A 20,755-nucleotide genomic window follows, 5' to 3' on the forward strand; every position below is an offset into this window, starting at 1 on the left:
GCTGGTTTCCTCAATGGCTTGGTGGTAAAGGGTCCTCCTGCAATGCAGGAGACACAAGAGATGTCGTTCGATCCCTGGGTCAGGAAGATCCCCTGGAGAAGGAAATGGCAACCCACTCCAGTATTTCTGCCTGGGAAATCCCATGGACAGAGAAGCCTGGCAAACTACAGTCCATGGGTTGCAAGGAATTGGACATGACTGAGTGACTAAGCAAGCAAGTGAGCATAAACAATGCTGCAATAAACCACCTCAACTATATTTCCCTAATGACCTGTGTTAAGTATTCTCTGGAATATACACCCAGGAGTGCAACTGCTGGGTTGTAGGGTACACATATACTCTACAGGAGATACTGCCAAACTATCCTCTGGAACACCTGTACCATTTTACACTCCACCCACAGTTTCCTTTTCCTCTTATCATCAGTGCTTTGATGATATCTGACTTTCTCCATGTTGCCATTCTTGTAGTGATTTCTCAATGTTATTTTAATTTTCATTTCTCTATTTGCAGAGTTGAAAATCTCTTAATGTATTCAAGTTTCCCCTTGTGTTAATTCAAGTTTTTCCTTCTGTTAATTACTCATTTCCTTTTCCCATTTTCCTCTTGGATTTACTATCTTCCTTTTCTAGTTATTAATCTTTTGTCAGTTTTACATATTGCAAGCATATTCTCCTAATATGTCATCCACTTGTTAATATTATATATTCCTGTCTCCTTTGTGTTGTTCACACTGGATTCAAAGCTATGAATAGAATATTCGGTCCTTGCTGCCTGGTGGGCAGGGAAAGGAAGTATAACTACCTTTGGTTTCCATAGAGGAAGTGGAGGTCTGTCTCTCATTGAGACTCACACGAAGAGGAATCCCTCCAAACAGGATGAAGATTTAAATACTAGGCAGCCAATAGAGTTCACTCCTTTGGTTATCCAGCATGTATCTTTCATCTCAGATTTACTCTAAAAATATGCTTTCACAATATAGTGCCTCATATAAGAAAAAATGCACATTCCTTCTCTAAAGGGAGACAGCAACAACATAAGTTATAATGCTTTCATGTGCAAGCAATATAAAACCCAACTCAAACTGGCTTAAATAATAAATGCAATTTATTGGCTCACTTAACTGACAAGTCCATAGGCAGGGAAGACTTCAGGCCCGGTATGATCAGGAATATGGATCCATTTCTCTGTAATTCTCTTGGCACTGCCTTCTCCATTTGTCAGCTCCATTCTCAGGTAAGCCTTCCACATGCTCAAAAGGTGGCTAACAGCAATCAGACTACATACTTCTTTGCTCATGTCCAAGGGAAGACAGCTATGTCTTCCCTCAAAATCTGAACAAAAAGCTTCAGTGATTGGATCATCTCTGAACCAATCATCACTGTGATAACGTGGGAGATTACTCAGATTGGTTTATATCATAAAGCTCTATACCTAGAGCTGGCAATGGGGTCAATTCCACTCAAACTGCACAGCTGTTAATACAATGGGGGAGGAGAGGAATGGATGGTGGAGAACAACTACAAAGGCCACTACAAAGGAGTAAACTAACAAAGAGGAAGATATAAGGTCCAGGAAAGATTGGGTCCAACCCAGAAGAGTAATGAAGGGACGTCCCAGGATGACAGTTGTGCTGCAGGCCTACAGAGCAACCAGTCCAAATTGGAGCAGGAAGACGGAGGGCTCCAGGAGGAAGGTATCTGGGGAAAAAGGGGATTCAAATGATTTTACACTTTCCTTAAGAATTTGGAACAACTTAAGAAGGAGATAAAGTCAGACAACGCAAGGAAAAAAGAAAGGCAATTAGAAACTCCAGGAAAAAACAAAAACTGTATAAGAAAAGAAATGTAATCCTAGGACACTGGAGCATTAGGAACAACATTTACATAATCATAACAACATAAACACTTTATTGACTTTAAACCTTTTAGAATGACCTGTTAGCAAAGTATGGATGATTTAATTTTGGTTATCGAACAGAATATAAATATTATTAATCTTGTTAATATAAAAATATAAATGAGAGAAGTTGAGAGATTGAAAGAGGGAATATAAATCTACTATTTAAATGTACAAAGGTAAGAAATAGAGGACATATAATTAATGACATGTCTTATATTGGGGGCATGGGAGGAGAGCAGTTGGTGGTATTAATAGCAGGAAATAACAGATAATGTCTAAAAGTGGTAAGTTGATAAATAGAAAAAAAATGTATATTATTCAAAGATATGAAGATTATTATCAGAAAAGTAAAAAATAAACAGTTATAAGTAGACTAGTAGATTTCTAGGACAAGATGGCAGACTTACCACATGTTTATCTCCATTCCCACCTGAAACCTTGCTAAAATAATAGTAAAGGAATAAAAAAAAAAGTATAAAAACACAATGATGAAGAGAATGTCCGTCAGGAGCAGGTCCATCAGCAAAAGAGATTCCAAATGTCTGGAAGATAGGAAGAAAATGGAGGATTGATGATTGATGAAGCATGGTAGAGGAAGCCACAGCCTGGAGTATGCATGGAGGTGATGCCACTGAGGAGTTGATCTTTCTGTGTAGTAGCCTGGAGTGTCTTGGGTCTTAACAAAGCCAGGTATGATATAGAGTATGAGTGAGATGTTGGTCTGAAAACGGTGATAAATTGGGAAGCTGTATACTGAACTGTTAACCCAACCCTCTGTGTACAATTCACAGTAGCCAGGCATCTACCCATTAGGCAAAACCAGACATTTCTTCTCTAAGGCAACTGAACAAGCTCAGAGAAAGATCTTTACGTTTTGGTGCAGCATAGTAGTCAGCTATTTTCCAATCATTCTAAAGGTAAGCCACCAGTCACCTAGCCCTGTACCCCACACACAGAGCTTTGAATCCAATTTTATTGCTGTGTTCTTAAATATGAGCAAACCACTATACATTACCAGGGATCTGAGAAAAGATTACAAATTGAAAGAGACCACAATAAGCAAATGGGGAAAAACAAATCCCAAAGGAAATAAATATTTCAAAGAACACAATGATATATAAAAATACCTCTATTACTCCAAGAGAGATTCAAGATAATAGTAAATCCATTAAACAAGTACAGGATGATATAAGGAAAGATAACATGAATGGATATTTGGAAATTGTAAAATATGATTGGTAAAATGAAGAGAAATGCAGGGCTTTCCTGGTGGTCCAGTGGTTAAGAATCTGCCTGCCAATGCAGGGGTCACAGATTCCATCCCTAGTCCGGGAAGACGCCACATGCTGCGTGGCAACCAAGCCTGTGCGCCAAAATTGCCAAGCCTGTGCTCTAGACCCGGTGAACCACAACTACTGAACCCATGTGCCTAGAGAAGCCTGTGCATCACAACTAGAGAGCAGCCCCCACCTACAACAACTAGAGGAAGCCCACGTGGGACAACAAAGACCCAATGCAAGAAGGAAGAAAGAGAGAAAGAAAAGAAGGAAGGAAGAAGAAGGGAAGAAAAGACATGCAAGAGAAGAGTTGGAAAATAAAGTTAAATCTTCTTCCAGAAAGTAAACAAAAACAAAGGGAGAGAGAAAACTAGGAAGGGGAGAGGGAAGGAGGTAGGAGGTGTGGCAGCAGTAGAAGGAACAGATAAAAATACAAAAGATCAATTCAGAAAGTCTAACATTCCACTTTAATGAGTTCCAGGAGAGAACAACAACAAAAACAGAAAAGAGAAACGTATCAAAGAACTTTATCAAAGAATATGAGAATTTTCCAGAATTAAAGAATTTCAAAATGAAGAGGTCTATCCAATGACCAATGCAATGAATGACAAATCCCCAAACTTAAACACATAATTAGGAAATTTAAAAACACCACACACACAGTTTTCAAAAACTTACTATTTAAAGAGGGGAGTGAATGGAGTAGAAGTACTTTTCCCTATTCCTCTCCCTAAGTACAGCTAAAATCCTGGGACATTATATATAAACATAAGACTGAGAAGTGGAGAGAAGGCAAACCTGCTGAGGGCCTCAGTAGCAGAGGAGCAACGTGGTAGTGATTTCTTTCAGTTCCCTTTTTACCTCACATATCCTAGACTTGGTGCTGGATAAGATGGTAATTAGATAATAACCATTCTACTCCAGCCAAACACCACAGGAAAAACTGTAGTCCCACCAGCAAAGGCCAAGTGGGGAGCTTAGACTTCTACCTTTGCTGGCTATAAAGAGTAACTCTTCCCCTCCTCACTGGGGTAGTGTTTGGGAAGGCTGAGTGGGGAGCCAGAACTTCCACCCTCATCTAAGAGTAATGAGGAAACGCTCTCTCGGGGGTATGAACAGACACTGAGTGGGGATACTGGACTTCCATGTCCAACTGATAGTAACAAGTCAGTGTCTCCTCTTTCACTGCTGGAACAGTGTCTGAGGAGGCAAGGTAAAACAAGATATTTAAGTAATCCTCATATTTAACCCAATACCCCAAATCCCCAGGTTTCAACTGAAAATCACTCATCATACCAAGAACCAAGAAAACCTCAATTTGAATGAGAAGACACTCAATAGACTCAACACCATGATGACAGAGATGTTAAAAATCATCTGACAAGGGTTTTTACGGAGCCCCATCATAAAAATGCTTTAATGGACAATAAGGAATATGCTTAAAACAAGTGAAAAAATACAAATTGTCAGTAAAGAAATAGAATATATAAAGAAGAATCAAATGGAAATTATAGAACTGAAAAATACAATAACCCAAACAAAATGGATGGATGGATGGCAAAAAAGGAGGGGACAGAGGAGAGAATCAGTTAACTGGAATACAGAACAACAGAAATTACCCAGTCTAGAAAAAGAGAGAAAATAGACTAGGAAAAAAGTGAACAGAGCTCAGGGACCTGTGACACTATAAGAAAAAAATCTAACATTCATGTCTTTGAGGTCCCAGAAAGACAGAACAAATAAATGAGTTAATATTTACATAAGAGCAATGAAACTTCAAAGTTCTGTGGGAAAATGGTTTTGAATCTCAAACTTTAGGGGACATCCCTGGCGATCCAGTGGTTAAGACTCTGTGCTTTCACTGCAGGGAGCATGAGTTCAATCCCTGGTCAGGGAACTAATATCCTAATATCCTGCAAATGCCTCAAGGTACAGCCACAAAACCACAATCAAGCAAGCAAACAAAAAAAGCCCACAAGAAATGAAACTTTGTATCCAAGCATAAGAATGGAATACAGTATCCAGGAAGTCTATCTCCTATACAACCTTTCTGAGAAGTTACTTGAGGATGTATACCATCAAAACAATGGGAACCACCAAATAGTCATATAACCAAGGAAAGCTGCAAAGGAAAGTTCCAAAATGACAGTCATGCATCAGGCCTGGAGAACAACTAGTCCAGATTTGAGAAAGGGATGGAGGGTTCCAAGAGGGTCTTTTTTGTTTGGGGGGCGGTAGACTTGATGTACCTAATGCAATAGAGATTTTTGAAAAGAAAAAATAGAAAATATGAAAAAGTAAAATAGTAAAAGAGAAACAGAATTAGAAACTTCCAAAAAAACGAAAAATTGCTACAAGGAAAAAATTATAAAAGTACATCGATTGGCTCTGCAATGAACAATATTTACAGTCATGTTAATAATAACTGTTTATTGCTTTTAAACTTCTAGGATCAAACTAAAGACAACACACACAGAAAAAGCCTTAATCTGATTACAGAATAGAATTCAATGTTACCAACTTTGATATATAAAAGACCAGATGATAGAAGTTGAGAGGTTGAACAGTGGGGAAGAAGGCAAATAGGAAAGGTATTCTTATCTAACAAAGTTCTGGTTCAGAAAAATGGTCTCTCACTCACGGAACAAGGAATCACAGTGTTGCTTAAATTCAGAAAAGTCATCTAATAGAGAAACTAAATCATATTAAAAACAGGAAGGACAAGAGTCGAACTTGGTGTAAATTATCTAAATCCTCATCTGTCATAGCAGGACATAAAAGACACATCATATGGCTTATTTAGAAGTGGGGATAACAATCAGAAGAAATAATGAAAAGTGGATGCTAATAACAAGATGGTAGATGTCCAACTCTTTGTGACCCCATGGACTATACAGCCCATGGAATTCTCCAAGCCAGAATACTGCAGTGGGTAGCCATTCCCTTCTCCAGATCTTCCCAACCCAGGGCTCAAACCCGGGGCTCCCACATTGCAGGTGGATTCTCTACCAGCTGAGCCACAAGGAAAGATCAAGAATACTGGAGTGGGTAGCCTATCCCTTCTCCAGGGTATCTTCCTGACCCAGGAATTGAACCGAGGTCTCCTGCATTGCAGGCAGATTCTTTACCAACTGTGCTATCATGCAGGGAAACCCCTCAGAAAAGTTATTTAACAGAGAAACTAAATCATATTAGAAGCAGGAAGGACAAGAGTTGAACTTGGTGTAAACTATCTAAATCCTTATCTGTCATAGCAGGACATGAAAGACACATCACATGGAATACTATTTAGATATGGAAATAACAATCAGAAGAAATAACTAAAAGTGGATGCTAATAAGATGGTAGAGTAGGGATGGGGGCACATGTGTGTCAGTACTTTTTTGGTACTGGTTTATTCATTTGTTTTCTGAACATTGTGTATGCATTACTTCTATTTGAAAATGAACACATATTTAAAATTAATTTTTAAAAACAGAAAAAGGACATTCCTGCCCACCACTTACTCCCTCCCCCCAAATCCCCTTGTTCCTGGCAGACCTAATGGTAACAGAATATAAAAATCTTTGAGAAACCTTACAGTCTCCTTTCCTACCTCTCCCCTTAAACGTAGCTTTATTGCAGTCAAACTGGAATATTCATTAACCCAGACTTGCCATACTTGCTTGGAAATATTACTCCTTATCTCCATTAGTTGGAATCTTCCCTATTGTTCAAGGCTTAGCTCAAATTCCACCTCCTCCAAAGTCTTCCTTAGTCCACTGGCAGAACTTTCTCCCTTCTCACTAACTCCTGAGTATTCATTCATGCCTCTATGACACATGCATGTTCTCTACTCATATGTTATTTATGTCAATGTTTCATGCCCCCAACCATCCTTCATACCAGCTATTAGAGTCATCTTCCTAAAATACCGATCTGTCACTTCTCTGCTTCAAACCCTTCTTCGGTTTCCTATTGCCCATAGAATGAAAGCTAAGTGTGATTGCCTGGCTTCCACTTCTTCCACTGGTCCCCCCAAAACCCATGTGCTTTCACACTATGTATCTTTCTTAAGCAATTCTTCCGTTGGCAATATTCTTTCCTCCTTTTCTACATGGTAAACAGAAATTCTTCCTTCAAGTGCCCCCTTCTCTATTAAGGCTCTCCTGAAAATACCCTCCATCCCACCCCACCCCAGGAAGAACCACCTAATGGTCACATTCTCTACTCTGCCTCATCTTCACTTGTCAGTTCTTTTGTCACAGTTGATGCACATATCTGCTTAATTATCTGAGCCCTCAGGTAAACTAAATTCCTGGAGTATAGGGAATATATTTTATCTCCAGAACCAAGCACAGGGCTTGACATGCTGCAGGAGCTCAATATATGCTTGCTGAATGAATGGATGGCAAAGTGATGACTAAGTGAATACTGGAAAGAACTAATGAGCAAATGCTTATACTATTGCATGAATGATAAGTGAATGAATGAGTTATCCAGAAGTAATGAATAAATGAATGACTGGATGAGGAAAAGCAGCCAATGAGTAAGTGAATGAAAAGTTCCTGTGCCAGTGAGGGTGTGAGAGAAGAATGAATTTCCACCTGTGTCTTGGTTCAAACCTACCTGTAAGATCTTCTGCCCTATTCTCCACCCATCTAAAGTACACACCAGTGTTAACCTTTTTTAGATTATAAGGAACAGACACACTCAGCTTAGTGATGGAGATTTATTGAAGCATTCACAGGGAAATAAGGAAGACAAAAACAGCTACACAGGCAGCCTCACAGAACAGAAACTTGAAAATGGTTTATGATCCAAAGCAGCGCTAGAGCCTGGCTTATCTTGTCACCCCCTCAGCTGCAGGCATCTGTTGCTCCCTTCTCTAGTGCTTCTCAAAATGGTGACTCAACTTCTTTCTGGCAGTGTTTATACTCCTCCTACTGCTACTGACTACCTTCTCTCTGCTCCCCTCCATGCCAGCCAGTGGCCTTCAGGGCACAGCTTCTGGGCCTCCTGGCTCCTGCAGCTTCCTGGCTTCTGGGGCTTCAGCTCCAATTAATCGGGGGCTTCTCTGTGCTGTAATTTCTGCTTGCCTGGTCTATCCTGCCTCTTTGATTCTTGCTGCCTCACTGCCACAAGGTTGCAGCTACCTTGGGGCTCTTGCAGTCTCATTTCTTCTGCTGCCTCATGGATCTTGTCTGTTCAAGCCTTCTGCTGCTTTGTGGATTTCACAGATTCAGGGTTTTGTCTCATGGTTTCTGTTCCTCTAGGCTACTGCTACATCGTGGCTCCTATTGCTTCATGGCTTCTGTGTCCTTTTGGCCCATTGTCTTGCTGCTTCATGGCTTCTGCTACCTGTGGCCCCACATTCTCACATGCCTCATGGTTTTTGCAGCTTTCTCCTTGTTTTTGCTATTCAGTTTCTGACATTCTTCATCCAACACCACGTCTGCCTTGCTAAATTCTAATTGTTCATTTCTTCTGAATGCCTCACTTTCAGCCTCCCTGAAAAAGGATCTGACTGTTTCATACATTTGCCATCTCATACAGGCCATGGCTAGGAGGTAGAGTTCTTACATCAGTCTACCTAATAGGCCATCATCCAGCTTAGAGACTGGCTGTCCATGAGTAAGATACTATCCCAACTTTGTCATCTGTGGCCAGGATTGTGAGGTCACATGGTACAGAGCATGGCAACTCATGCTTAAGAAACCCCTTAAAAGGGACTGTGGGCATGGCAGGTCTGCTGAGGGCTTCCAAAAGGGAGCAGTGTAACTGGCAAGCTTCTTGTTCGCCTGTCCAGTACCAGTGACTTTCAAAGGCCAACCTTCTCCTTGGCCTTTTCTGCCTGTTCTGATCTGCAATGGGAGAAATCAAGGCTCTAGGGGCAATGTGGAAAGGGAACTCAGGTTCCAGTTCTGGCTCCTACATTTCCTAGTAGTGGGGCCTTAGGCAAGTTTCTTCCCCCTGAGAGCCTCAGGAGGGGACTGGACGAAGTCTGTAGGTTCCCTTACAGGTCTGGTGTTTGAGTATCTCCCTTTAGGTTACTGTATAAGGGACGTAAGTCTTATCTGGGGAAGCCCTCAAAAACATCTGAGGTAGGGAAGAGGGAGTCAAGAGTCCCACCTTGGAAGGGCACAGGAGGTGCTTAGCCAAGATTTATTGAACTCAATGAATGAATCAATGGCTGGGGAGGAGGGGGAGACCACACAGCACACACAGAATGCTTACTTAACTTGAGGAATTTCAACTGCTGAGGAGGCTGGAGGGAGATTCTGATTCAGATAGATGATGAAAGAGAATGATTGGGACAGAGTAGGAATCTTGGCTATTAACAAGCATCCATTCTATCCTCCCAGTCACACTTCACATCCAATAATCAGTCACCAAGTCTGCTTCACCTCTTCCTTTAATGGCTCACACCTTATCATCTCCAATCCAGTCCCACTGCCCTTGCCCTTCAGTAGACTAGTATTTTCAATAGTTCCCTAACTAATATGTCTCCACTTTCTCCTTCACACATGCATTCATTCATTCAAAAACTATTTTTTGGATGTCTATTTGGGGTCAGGCACTGTGCTTTTTGCTGGGTGTATACTAGTAGCAAGATAGCCCCACCCCCACGGGGCTTATAGCTTATTTGGAGAGACAAAACAGGCAAATATAAAAGTGTTGAGAATTGAACTGGGAAACTAAGGAAGCATATAGTTTGAGCATCTAACCTAATCTGCTTTCACACTGGCTAGCCAGAAAGGGGCTTGTTTTTTATCTAGTCTCCTCTGCTGTCTCCAACCCACAGTTCCCAAACCTGGCTGCACCCTAGTTACATCCTCTCATTTATAAGCTCTCCAGATCCTGAGGCCCCTACCCAGTTATGGAAACTGAATTTTTAGGTGGTGGTGGTGGTAGGGGGATGTCATCCAGGATGCAACATGTGTTTCTGGTATACAGCCAGTGAGGGAACCAAACTGTTCTATGAGGTAAGTCTGTTCTATAGCCAGGCTCTTACGACTCTCTTCAAATCTGGCTCCTGACTACCTCTCCAGCTTCACTTCTTGCTACTTTTCCCCAGCCCAGAAAACCTTATGGCTCAGTATTTCTGAACTGGTGGGCTGTTTCTTGACCACAGGTCTTGTGCATACTGTTCCCACTACCTGGAAATCCCTTCCAACTCAACTGGCCAATTTCTACCAGTCCTTTGAGACTCAGCTCAGGTTTCACCCTAGACTAGAGGATGTCTCCCCTGAACCTCTACCTAAGCCAGATGCCCTTCCTATATCCATGCTCCTGTCACAGCGCTGATCACATTGGTTTATGAATTGCCTCCCCAACTAGACACTGAACTCCTCAAGGACAGGATAAAGATTTGGTTCATGTTTGTGTCCCCAGACTAAGGCTACTAGGTCCAGAACATAAGGGAGTCAAACTAGTGTCCCCCAACTAGCCCTAGGGATTTCACTCAGGTCCAGCTGGCTCTTAGAAACACACCAGCGTCCGCTCTCTTCTGGGCACAGCCTGCACTGAGCATGTGTTGCCTTGTGATGATAGGAGGCACTGTGACACAAGAGAAAGCACTGGGCAAACAGAGGAGATCCTAGTTGAAGTCTCGACTCTGCAATGGAACCACTGGGATCTCAAGACAAGTCATCTCACCTCTCTGAGCCTCAGGATTTAAATCCTTTGTAGCACTTTTGTTCCTATGTACCAGGGCCTTAGCCTGAGGCAATTACCCAGATTATCATCCACACCTACTGAATTAGATTTCCAGGCGTGGGACCAGAGCAAGGAGCTCCACATCCTTTGGACATGGGAGTGCAGCAAGGAACTGCTGCTTTTCATTATAAGCCCTTCTGTATTATTTTATGTTCTAACTGGTATATATATTGCTTTGATTCTCAAAAAGGAAAAAGAGGGAGTTCACTGGTGGCCTAGTGGTCAGGATTCTGGGCTTTCACTACCACGGCCCAGGTTCAATCCCTGGTTGGGGAACTGAGATCCTGCAAGCCACACAGTGCAGACAGAAAAAAAGAAAAAGAAAAAGCTTCACAGGTGATTCCAGTGAACAGCCAAGGTTGATAACCACCCTCACAATGAGAAAACACAAGACTGAATTGGAGGGCCTGGGTTCAAACCTTCACTGCTACCTGGTAGCTGGGTTACTTCACCTTCCTGGGCCTCAGTCTCCTCATCTGTAAAGTGGGAAGAATAGCAATTACTACCTTTAAAAGCCTGTGATGACCTAGATGTCAGCCAAATTGCTTCAGATATATTTCATCTTCCTTACATGGCTGCAAGGTAGGTGTATATTACCTCCTTTCCTTTGTGAGGAAACCAAGGCTCAGGGAGGTGAACTAACGGGCTCAAGTTTGTACAGCTAGGATTTGAATCAGGGTGACTCCCAAATTGTGCTTTTCCACATATGCCAGCATTTCCCAAATTATGGCACACACACCACAAGTGGTATGTGACTTCTTTGGTTGAACACAGATAAATTTATTTTGTCTTGATAGTTGTCCCTTTTCATATGTACTAGAAAATACATACTTAGCACATCAAACCCATTGTTTCACGGTTATCGCTACTTAGGATGAAACTAAAGTAGATAACAATATTAGACCTAAGACAACCTCAAGAAAAATACTGGGTAAGTAGTACAGGAGGGCAATTTGGCAGTATCTATTAAAAACAAAAGTATAAATAGCCTATGACTCTGCAATTCAATTTCTAGGAATCTACCCTAGGTAAGTTTTCACACACACACAAATGCTCCTGCTTAGCATCCTATAAAAGCAAAAACAGAAAACAGTCTATCACATGAGAAATGGGTAAATAAAATGTGGTAGAGTCACATAATGGCAATCTACCTAACAATTACAAAGGATGCACTGTTTCTACATTTAGCCACGTGCATAAATCTCAAAAATATAGCTAAGCAAAGAAAGACAACTGCAGAATGAGTCAATATATCATCTGCATTAAACACAATATATTCAATGAATTCACATGTAAAAGTCATAAAGTTAAGATGGATGTACAACAGCCATTACAGCAATTTAGATGGGACTGGAGAACGGTAGTTGAATGACTACTATTATTTGCAACAATCTAATTTCTTAAAAAGAAAATTCACTCATTACTTGGGTAATTACAATTGATCAAACTTTTAAAAAACAAAAATGTAGTATACAGATCAGGACAAGGTGATGGTCTGATGGTATATGTGAAGTAGCAAAGACTGATCTCATGGCAGCACACTGAGCTGCCTCTGCAACTAACAGTTATTTCCCAAAAGGAACATCACACACATTTAGCCAGGATGTGGCCCAGGCTACCTCTCCCCTACCTCCTCACAACCCAGGTTGAGATTTAGGCACTCAGTTATATGTGATTTAAGCTACAGGGTTCCTTAGGCCCTCCACTTACCAGGTAAACCCCATCAATGCCCTGGAACTTCTCCAATAACCAGAGCATTCACCATCTCCCAAATCTGGAGGCTCCTTCTGTCCTTAACAATTGGGATCAGAAACCCTCAGGCGTGAGGCATGTGAAGACTTGTATTCTGAGGTGTTGGCACCTACTGGGCTCTAAGCAAGGATAAGGCCTCCAGTGAGGAGTTTGACATCACTAAATCCTATGAGGTAGGTAAATACTGTTAGCCCCATTTTATAAATGAGGAAACTGAGGCACAGAAAGGTCAAATGACTTGCCCAGCATCAAACTAGAAAGTAATAAAAAACGGGACTAGAATTGTCCCCAGAGCCCAGGCTCTGCTCTTAGTACCCAACCAAATCCTACCAACTTAAGGTCCAGTTCAAAAGTGACCTCCGGAAAGCCTGGAGGTGATCATCCTCTTTTCAAATTCAAAGCACCTATACCTGATTCACCTAACCATGGGAACTCATGAACTAGCATCTTTCTAGTAGGAGGGTAGAGATCATGTCTGACTCAGTTCTGTATTCCTAGCATACAGTCTGACAAATAGGTGTTCAGTATGTGTCTGATTAACACACAAAATGAATGAAAACATGAATGAGGGCAGTTTCACGTAACTGCCTGAATCCTATGAGGTCCGGAATACTTCTGCCCAGCTCCGGGGTGCTGTCATACTAAGCTCTCTTGGAATCAAATTCAGCCTAGGCTCCTTCTAAAATGGGTCTCTATTATCTTTATTATTTTGCAAGCATACCCACATGCGCACATGCAGACATATATACATACACATACATACTCACACATAAGCAAAATGCAAGGGGGCCCAGAGGACCCATGATTATGGATGATGGGAGAAGGTCTGGAAGGGAGGGAAGGGGGATGGACAGATGGCCCTGTTCAGCTCAGTTCAGCTCAGCTCACCACCTCCTTCCAGAGGCCAGGATGCTCCCTGAAACTCAGGAATTTTTGCTCCAGAACTAACATCACCTCTGTTCCTCTTCGTGCTTGATAGCAGTGCCTAAATCCCATGATTACACCAAACAGGGACAGGAAGTAGGGGACGGTTGGGAACCAAATATCCAGAGATTGGGAGAGGGGCAGCTTAAGGATCCAGACTGGGTAGGAGGGCAGAACTACTGCTACTGCTCATTGGGGTTGGGGTTGGCATCTGGGTACTTGGTGAGGTCGAAGGTCAGGACTTTGCTGATCACACAGTCCCCTTGCTGAAGGAGGAGGGAGAAAAAGAAAAATAAAATTGTAAGGAGAGAATTAAGAGGGGTCTAGTGCCCTAGGACTGGGGAGCTTCAAACCCTCCTCCCTACATACCTGCCCAAAGCCCAGGCTCTGGTTCTCTGGGTGTGAGAAGATTTGCTCAGTCCCATGTGCCTTCTCTACCTGCCTATTTCTGTACTTTTGTCCTTTTCTCTGTCTGGGTGCCTCTGCCCTGCCTTTCTACCTGTCACCAAATCCAGTGGCCCTGCCCAGCTGGGCTGGTAAGCCTCCAGGACAGGGCTCCAACAAGGCTGTTCATGAACTGAGTCCCTATGCTCCCCCACCCCCCATGCCCCTCCACTGCAGCCTTCCCTTCCTGCCCTGGGGAGTCAGGCAGGGAGTGGGGGCTGGCTCCTGAGCCAGGCCTGCCCTACCTCAGGGTAGACTCCAATGAGGCTCTCAGCCTTGGTGTAGAACTCCTCCTTGAGAGAAATGACGATGGCCTGGAAGTTGCAAGTTGACTGCTCCTTGATGTAATTTGCCACCTGTGGGAGGGGCCACCAAGCATTTAGTAGGGCTGGCTGAAGCCCTAACACTCCCTGGCTTATACAGTCAGAACCAGAGGGAGGTGGGGTAGGGTAGCGGGTGGAGGGTTGGGGGAAGAGAGGCTGAGAGGAGGCTACTGACTAGTACAGTGTGGATGACCCTCGGCCCAGCCTCCCGGGCACAGAGAACAGGCGGCAGGAACGGCTAGGGCACACTCAGGAGTTGTTCCCTGAAACCCAGCCCCGACTTGGGGGCCTCCTTCCCGGGCCCCACTTTCCTTGCACCCACCTTGCCAATGTTGGTGTTATCCAGGGCAGCATCGATCTCATCCAGGACGAAGAAAGGGGCTGGCTTGTAGCTGGGAGGGAACCGGTAGGTAAGCTGATACTGATGGGAGCAGAGGTAGGGCATGACAGCCCTAGGGCCCATCACACAGGCTGGCACCCCCTTCTGTTTCTTCAGAGACTAAAAACCCCAGGTCTGAATGTTGCCTGAGTCCCTAAAGGCCAGTACACCAACCGAACTCTCCTTTGCATCCATCTCTGCGCTCCAGGATCCCGCAGAACCAAAAGACATGGTCCTCTCTGGAGTGTCCAGGTTGGTTGAGGAGATAAAGCTGTCCTAGGCTCTAGTCATACTGACCAAGCTACCTGGAGGTTGAACCCCACCTACCCACTCACACCATGTCTCCCTATCTCTGTGCATGTTGTACCCTCTGCCTTGGAATGCCTACTGGTCTCCCTGGCTAACTTCTACTTATCCTTCGCATTTCCTACTCAAGTGTCACCAGCCCTTGAAAGCCTTTCTTGGCCACCCACACCCTCCCAGACTGGGTTGGTGGCTCTCCTCTGTGCGTCCAACAGCACACACGCTCACCCAGTTATAATTTAGCTCACTGTTTACACATCTGGCTTCCACTAGACCATGAGCTCCTCGAGGACAGAAACCATGTCTGACTCATCTGTGTCCCTAATCCCCCAACAGGATGGTAAAGAGCAGCCATCAAGAAATGCTCACTGACTGACGCTGTACAATCAAGCACTAAGCTGTAGGGGGCAGTCAGATTCAAGGACTGTTGGCATTTAGGAAGGGGAGGTCAGGGTATGCCACAGTGGTTGAAGCAGGCTTCCTAGAGGAACAGGAGGAGGAGAATGCAATGTGAAGGGGTGGTAGGTGACGGCCAAGCTAGATTTGCATGAAAAGAAAGGGCTTATGAGCCAGCAACCATGTGAGCAAAAGCTTGGAGGTGGGACTGAATACATGCAGGGGAGGGCATGCAGAATGGATGAGGGTGGATTGGGAAGATAAGTCCAGGAAACCAAGGACAGATATGCTGCAGCAGGTAGGGAAACAGATGCAATCCAGAGTCCACCAGATCATCTTCACCTCTGCAGATCTATGCATATCCTTGGACCCCAGAGCCTCTGGTGGCCTCAGCACAGTCTCCACCAACTGCCCTGCAGGGGGCACAGCATTACCTGTGGATGGCAAAGAGCAGGGCCAGAGCTGCAACTGTTTTCTCCCCCCCTGACAAGTTGTCCATGGGTCGGAAGCGTTTGCCAGGAGCCACACAGTTGTAGTTTATGCCATCCAAGTAGGGCTCCTCAGGGTTCTCAGGGCCCAGGAATGCCTAGGGGGAAAGGAGATGAGTCAGGTCTAGATGGGAATGAGGACAGGAAGCCTAGAGGGAAGGTCAAATGAGGATGGGTAAGGGTCATTTGGGCAAGGGGCTCCAGCCTACCTGAGCACTGCTGTTACGGGACAGGGCCTTGTAGATCTCATCAATGTTGGTGGCCACCGATTCAAAACAGGCATTGAAGCGGTCAAAGCGTTCCTTCTTGATCTGTTCAAATGCCTGCTTGGCCTTCTTGGCTCGCTTTCGGGCTGCCTCAAATTCTACCACAAGAGAAAGACAGGTGACCTCTCAGTACCCAGGCTCTGCCAAGGCTGAGATCCATACTCTGGCAAAAACAAGTGACTATACACAGAGCAGGGACATCCCACAGGGAGAGGAATGCCTGGGGAGGGGCCCAGGAAGACAATTCCACAATCACCTGTGTCCAGTGGGCTGGTCACATGCTGTGTGACCTTAGGCAGGTCATTCTTTCTCTAAAGCTCAGCAGTTCTCTATTCTAAAGCAGATGTGATAATTCCCTACTACTTAGGGCTCTTGGGAGTTTTGAGTAAGAAAGCATGTAACAACAGGAGCTGTTGGTATGTACAATAGGCCCCTGCTATACCTCCAGACTCCTGCCTTCATCTTAGGCCCGAGTAAAAGAAGAAACTCTTACCGTCTGAGGTCTCTTGGAACTTGTCTCGGACACTTTCCAGCTTTTCCATGGCCTTCATGTTGGGGGCAGCAATACGCTGGAGCACACTCTGCTGCTCATTCAGCTTCTGCTGCAGCGTGTTCATCTCCTGCTTGATCTCCTCCTCAGCCTGGGCATCCTGCAAAGCCCAGGCCCAGCAGCATTAAGAAGGGCCAGGCCCCTACAGAGATACCTGATCCAGTGGGGGCCTGCTCCCATGCAGAAGGCAGGTTCTTTTTCCCAACCCTGCTGCTCTCATCAGATCCTGACCAAAGTAACCATTTCCCACTGTCCCTAGAAATTACAGGCTCACATCACTTTTCTCATCTGTAGCCCTTCCCCTTTGGACTGCAAGGAGACCAAACCAGTCAATGCTAAAGAAAATTAACTCTGAACATTCACTGGAAAGACTGATGCTGAAGCTGAGGCTGCCATACTTTGGCTACCTGATGCGAAGAGCTGACTTATTGGAAAAAATCCTGATGCTGGGAAAAATAGAAGGCAGGAGGAGAAGGGGATGACAGAGGACAAGGTGGCATCACTGACTCACTGGGTGTGAGTTTGAACAAGCTCCGGGAGACAGTGAAGGACAAGGAAGCCTGGTGTGCTGCAATCCGTGGGGACACAAAGGAATCGGACACAACCGAGCATCTGAACAACAATTATAAAGCCCTTCCCCCAGGCCCTGTCAGCCTCTCCATCTCTCAGCTGATGGTGCCCCTCTCTGGCTCTCAGCCAAGGTCATGAGCGAGCACCATCTCAGGGTGACCTACAGGCTCCCACACAGGCTCGTCTGGACTCCATTTACAGCTGTACAATGAATAAGACAATGCATATTTTCTGCTCAGATCACTACACCTGAGCAAATTCCACTTGAACTTGGTTTTAAGTCTTATGGATACTGCAATGCATATCTGGGCTTGTGCTTTTCTGTCACTTTTAGTCAATAAATATTACTAAATACCTTCCAACATCAGGCACTGGCCCTCTTATCGTGTGAGCCCGGGCTCCTGTACTCATAGAGCTCATGGAGTAACAGAGGAATGTATATAAGTAAACAATCTCATATAGTGAATAACCAAACAATCATAAACAGATGGTGATGGGTCAGCACACAAGTGCACTTACTCAGATACGGGCTAGGGAAGGCTTTCAGGAGTATTTTTTAGCTCAGGCCTATAGGATGAATGGTGAGAATGGAGAGAAAGAATAGTCTTCTATGCACATATCACATGCAAAGCCAGGGTTTATCCATGGTTCGTTCAAGGAAATCAAAGCAATTCAAAAGAGTAACCAACTTTAATGAACTTCACCAAACGGGAATTCCCTGGTGGTCCAGTAGTTAGGATTTGGTGTTTTCATTGCTGGAGCCTGGGTTCAATACCTGATCAGGGAATTAAGATTCTGCAAACCAAGCGGTGCAGGAAAAAAAAAAAAGTGCCAAATAAAGGGCAATTCAACATGGCAACAGTAGCAACTGTTGTGTGTGTGTGTGTGTGTGTGTGTGTGTGTGCGTGCATGTACACTAGACAGAGGCAAGGCTGGAGGCACATGAAGAAGCCCAATGATAAAAGTGTCTTTTATGCCTTGTAAGAAATTTGGGCTTTATCGTAGGTGAGGTGCCACCGAATGACTTCAAGCACAGGAAGGATGGATACACACACACACACACACATATTTTTGAAGAACAGCCTTTTTGAACATCCCTCTCTCTATATATTGCTATGGAGTGATTCATGGATTCAGCAGAAATAAAATATGAAAGGTACACAACAGAATGCTATCTTTTATCTAAGAGAGAGAATGTGAATATATTTGCATATAAGTATGTTTGTATTTTAAACATACAACAACAAAATGATAATCCAAAAACTGAAATGGTCACACATAGAGGGAGGTGAAGTTAGACAAGAAAAGAAAACTAAACTTCTCTTCACATACTTTGTATTATACTTCTGGATTTAGAATCAAATGAAGAATTTACATAATTATAAAACAAAATTAAGATGAATCAAAATGTGAAAGCCACTGGGTTTAAAAAAAAATATTAGGGGAACAAGATATTCACAAGATGCCAAAAAGTCACCCTAAAGATTCCTTATTACTTACAATGGTAAAAGTGTATGCTTAGTATTGAGAAATCTGGCAATAGATACCTTAACTGAGGCTCAAACTTAGCATCATGCATAGTAGGACACTGACACGTGCCTCCGGCAATATAAAGTACACAGTAGGCAATTTCCTGGTGGTCTAGTGATTAGGACTCAGCACTTTCACTGGCGTGGCCCAGGTTCAATCCCTGGTCAGGGAACTAAGATTCTGCAAATCACTCAGCACAGCCAGAGGCAGGGATGGGGCTGGGGGATAGTATGCAGTGAAATGTTCTTGCAAAAAAATTACTTAACACAAACGTATCAAGCCTCTAAAACAGTTCAAACTTCCAATTTATAGGAAATACAAGGTTAGGAAGAACAGATCATAGCATCCAGTCCCATCACTTCATGGCAAACAGATGGAGAAACAGTGGAAACAGTGGCTGATTTTTATTTTTCTGGGCTCCAAAATCACTGCAGATGGTGACTGCAGCCATGAAATTAAAAGATGTTTGCTCCCTGGAAGGAAAGTTATGACTAACCTAGAAAGAAAGTGGAGTCGCTCAGTCGTGTCCGACTCTTTGTGACCCCATGGACTGCAGCCCACCAGGCTCCTCCGTCCATGGGATTTTCCAGGCAAGAGTACTGGAGTGGGCTGCCATTTCCTTCTCTAGGGGATCTTCCTGATCCAGGGATCGAACCCGGGTCTCCCCGCATTGTAGACAGATGCTCTACCATCTGAGCCACCAGGGAAGTCCTAGATAGCATGTTAAAAAGCAGAGACATTACTTTGCCAACAAAAGTCTGTCTAGTCAAGGCTATGGTTTTTCCAGTAGTCATGTATGGATGTGAGAGTTGGACTATAAAAAAAGCTGAGTGCCAAAGAATTGATGCTTTTGAACTATGGTGTTGGAGAAGAAACTTGAGAGTTCCTTGGACTGCAAGGAGATCCAACCAGTCCATCCGAAAGGAAATCAGTCCTGAATATTCATTGGAAGGACTGATGTTGAATCTGAAACTCCAATACTTTGGCCACCTGATGGGAAGAACTGACTCACTGGCAAAGACCCTGATGCTGGGAAAGATTGAAGGCGGGAGGAGAACGGGACGACAGAGGATGTGATGGTTGGATGGCATCACTGACTCAATGAACGTGAGTTTGAGTAAACTCCAGGAGTTGGCCATGGACAGGGAGGCCTGGAGTGCTGCAGTCCATTGGGTCGCAAAGAGTTGGACACGACTGAGCGACTGAACTGAATTGAACTGAGAAAAAGAAGTCAGAGCTTTTCAGAGAAATGGCTAATTCCATATCTAGGGTGGAAAATGTAAAGGATGAGCCTGGATGGACACACCAGAAATCAAGGAATATATCAGAGAGTGCAAGAGTTGTGTCAAAATTATTCAGAAGCCAATTTGAATGAGTCCCCATGGGCCAAAGATGCCAACGACTTCATACAATAAGGATAATAATCATAAGAGTGCAACACGTCAAATGTTTAAATCTAAAAGTTCATAACAACATGAAAACAACTCGGTGGCCATATCTTGAGAATGCCAAAGAACCAACTCACTATAAACTGATAAAGAGAAAGAATCCAGCACATATATCCTGCCTTTCCTATACAAAATACCCCAGGGTAACCAAATAATTGAGGAGAGAAAATCTCTTTACAGTGTTCTAGCTAATAAAGAAATGATAGACTAAGATGACCATTTTGCAACCCTTGACAAATTATATAATGGGTCTAAGCAATAATCATCATGGCTGCAAGCTACACAAAAAGAGCCACTGACCAAATGTTATAAACCTCTTGATGGAAGTAACAACCTCATTTGAAGCAGTCTTGACCAAATAAACCCCAAAACTTGAATCTAATCAAACCTTTAGATTTGAGCTGTCCAATATACTGGCCATAAGCCACACATCACTACTGAACATGAAAAATGCAGCTAGCATGACTGAGGAACTGAAGTTTTTATTTTACTGAATGTTAGATAA

General features: G+C 43.6%; 1 protein-coding gene across 4 annotated transcripts in view; it reads right to left on the reverse strand.

The window, feature by feature from the left end:
- Positions 1–1,089: 1,089 nt before the first annotated feature.
- SMC1A (structural maintenance of chromosomes 1A) overlaps positions 1,090–20,755 on the reverse strand; it is a 46,849-nt gene continuing 27,183 nt past the window's right edge. For 2 of the 4 annotated variants that reach the window (XM_012106660.3, XM_060408204.1), the window contains exons 20-26: positions 16,646–16,802; positions 16,096–16,250; positions 15,833–15,984; positions 14,643–14,712; positions 14,243–14,353; positions 2,310–2,444; positions 1,090–1,700 (exon numbers count right to left, since the gene is read on the reverse strand). In XM_012106660.3, coding sequence (XP_011962050.2) covers positions 1,548–1,700; positions 2,310–2,444; positions 14,243–14,353; positions 14,643–14,712; positions 15,833–15,984; positions 16,096–16,250; positions 16,646–16,802 — 933 coding nt within the window. In that variant the 3' untranslated portion in view covers positions 1,090–1,547. Of the gene's footprint in view, positions 1,701–2,309; positions 2,445–7,876; positions 13,820–14,242; positions 14,354–14,642; positions 14,713–15,832; positions 15,985–16,095; positions 16,251–16,645; positions 16,803–20,755 lie in introns of those variants that run through there. The other 2 variants (XM_004022067.4, XM_060408205.1) reach the window with 1 other exon arrangement.

Source organism: Ovis aries, chromosome X (genome assembly GCF_016772045.2).
Source record: "Ovis aries strain OAR_USU_Benz2616 breed Rambouillet chromosome X, ARS-UI_Ramb_v3.0, whole genome shotgun sequence".
In the NCBI taxonomy this organism is placed as follows: Eukaryota; Metazoa; Chordata; class Mammalia; order Artiodactyla; family Bovidae; genus Ovis; species Ovis aries.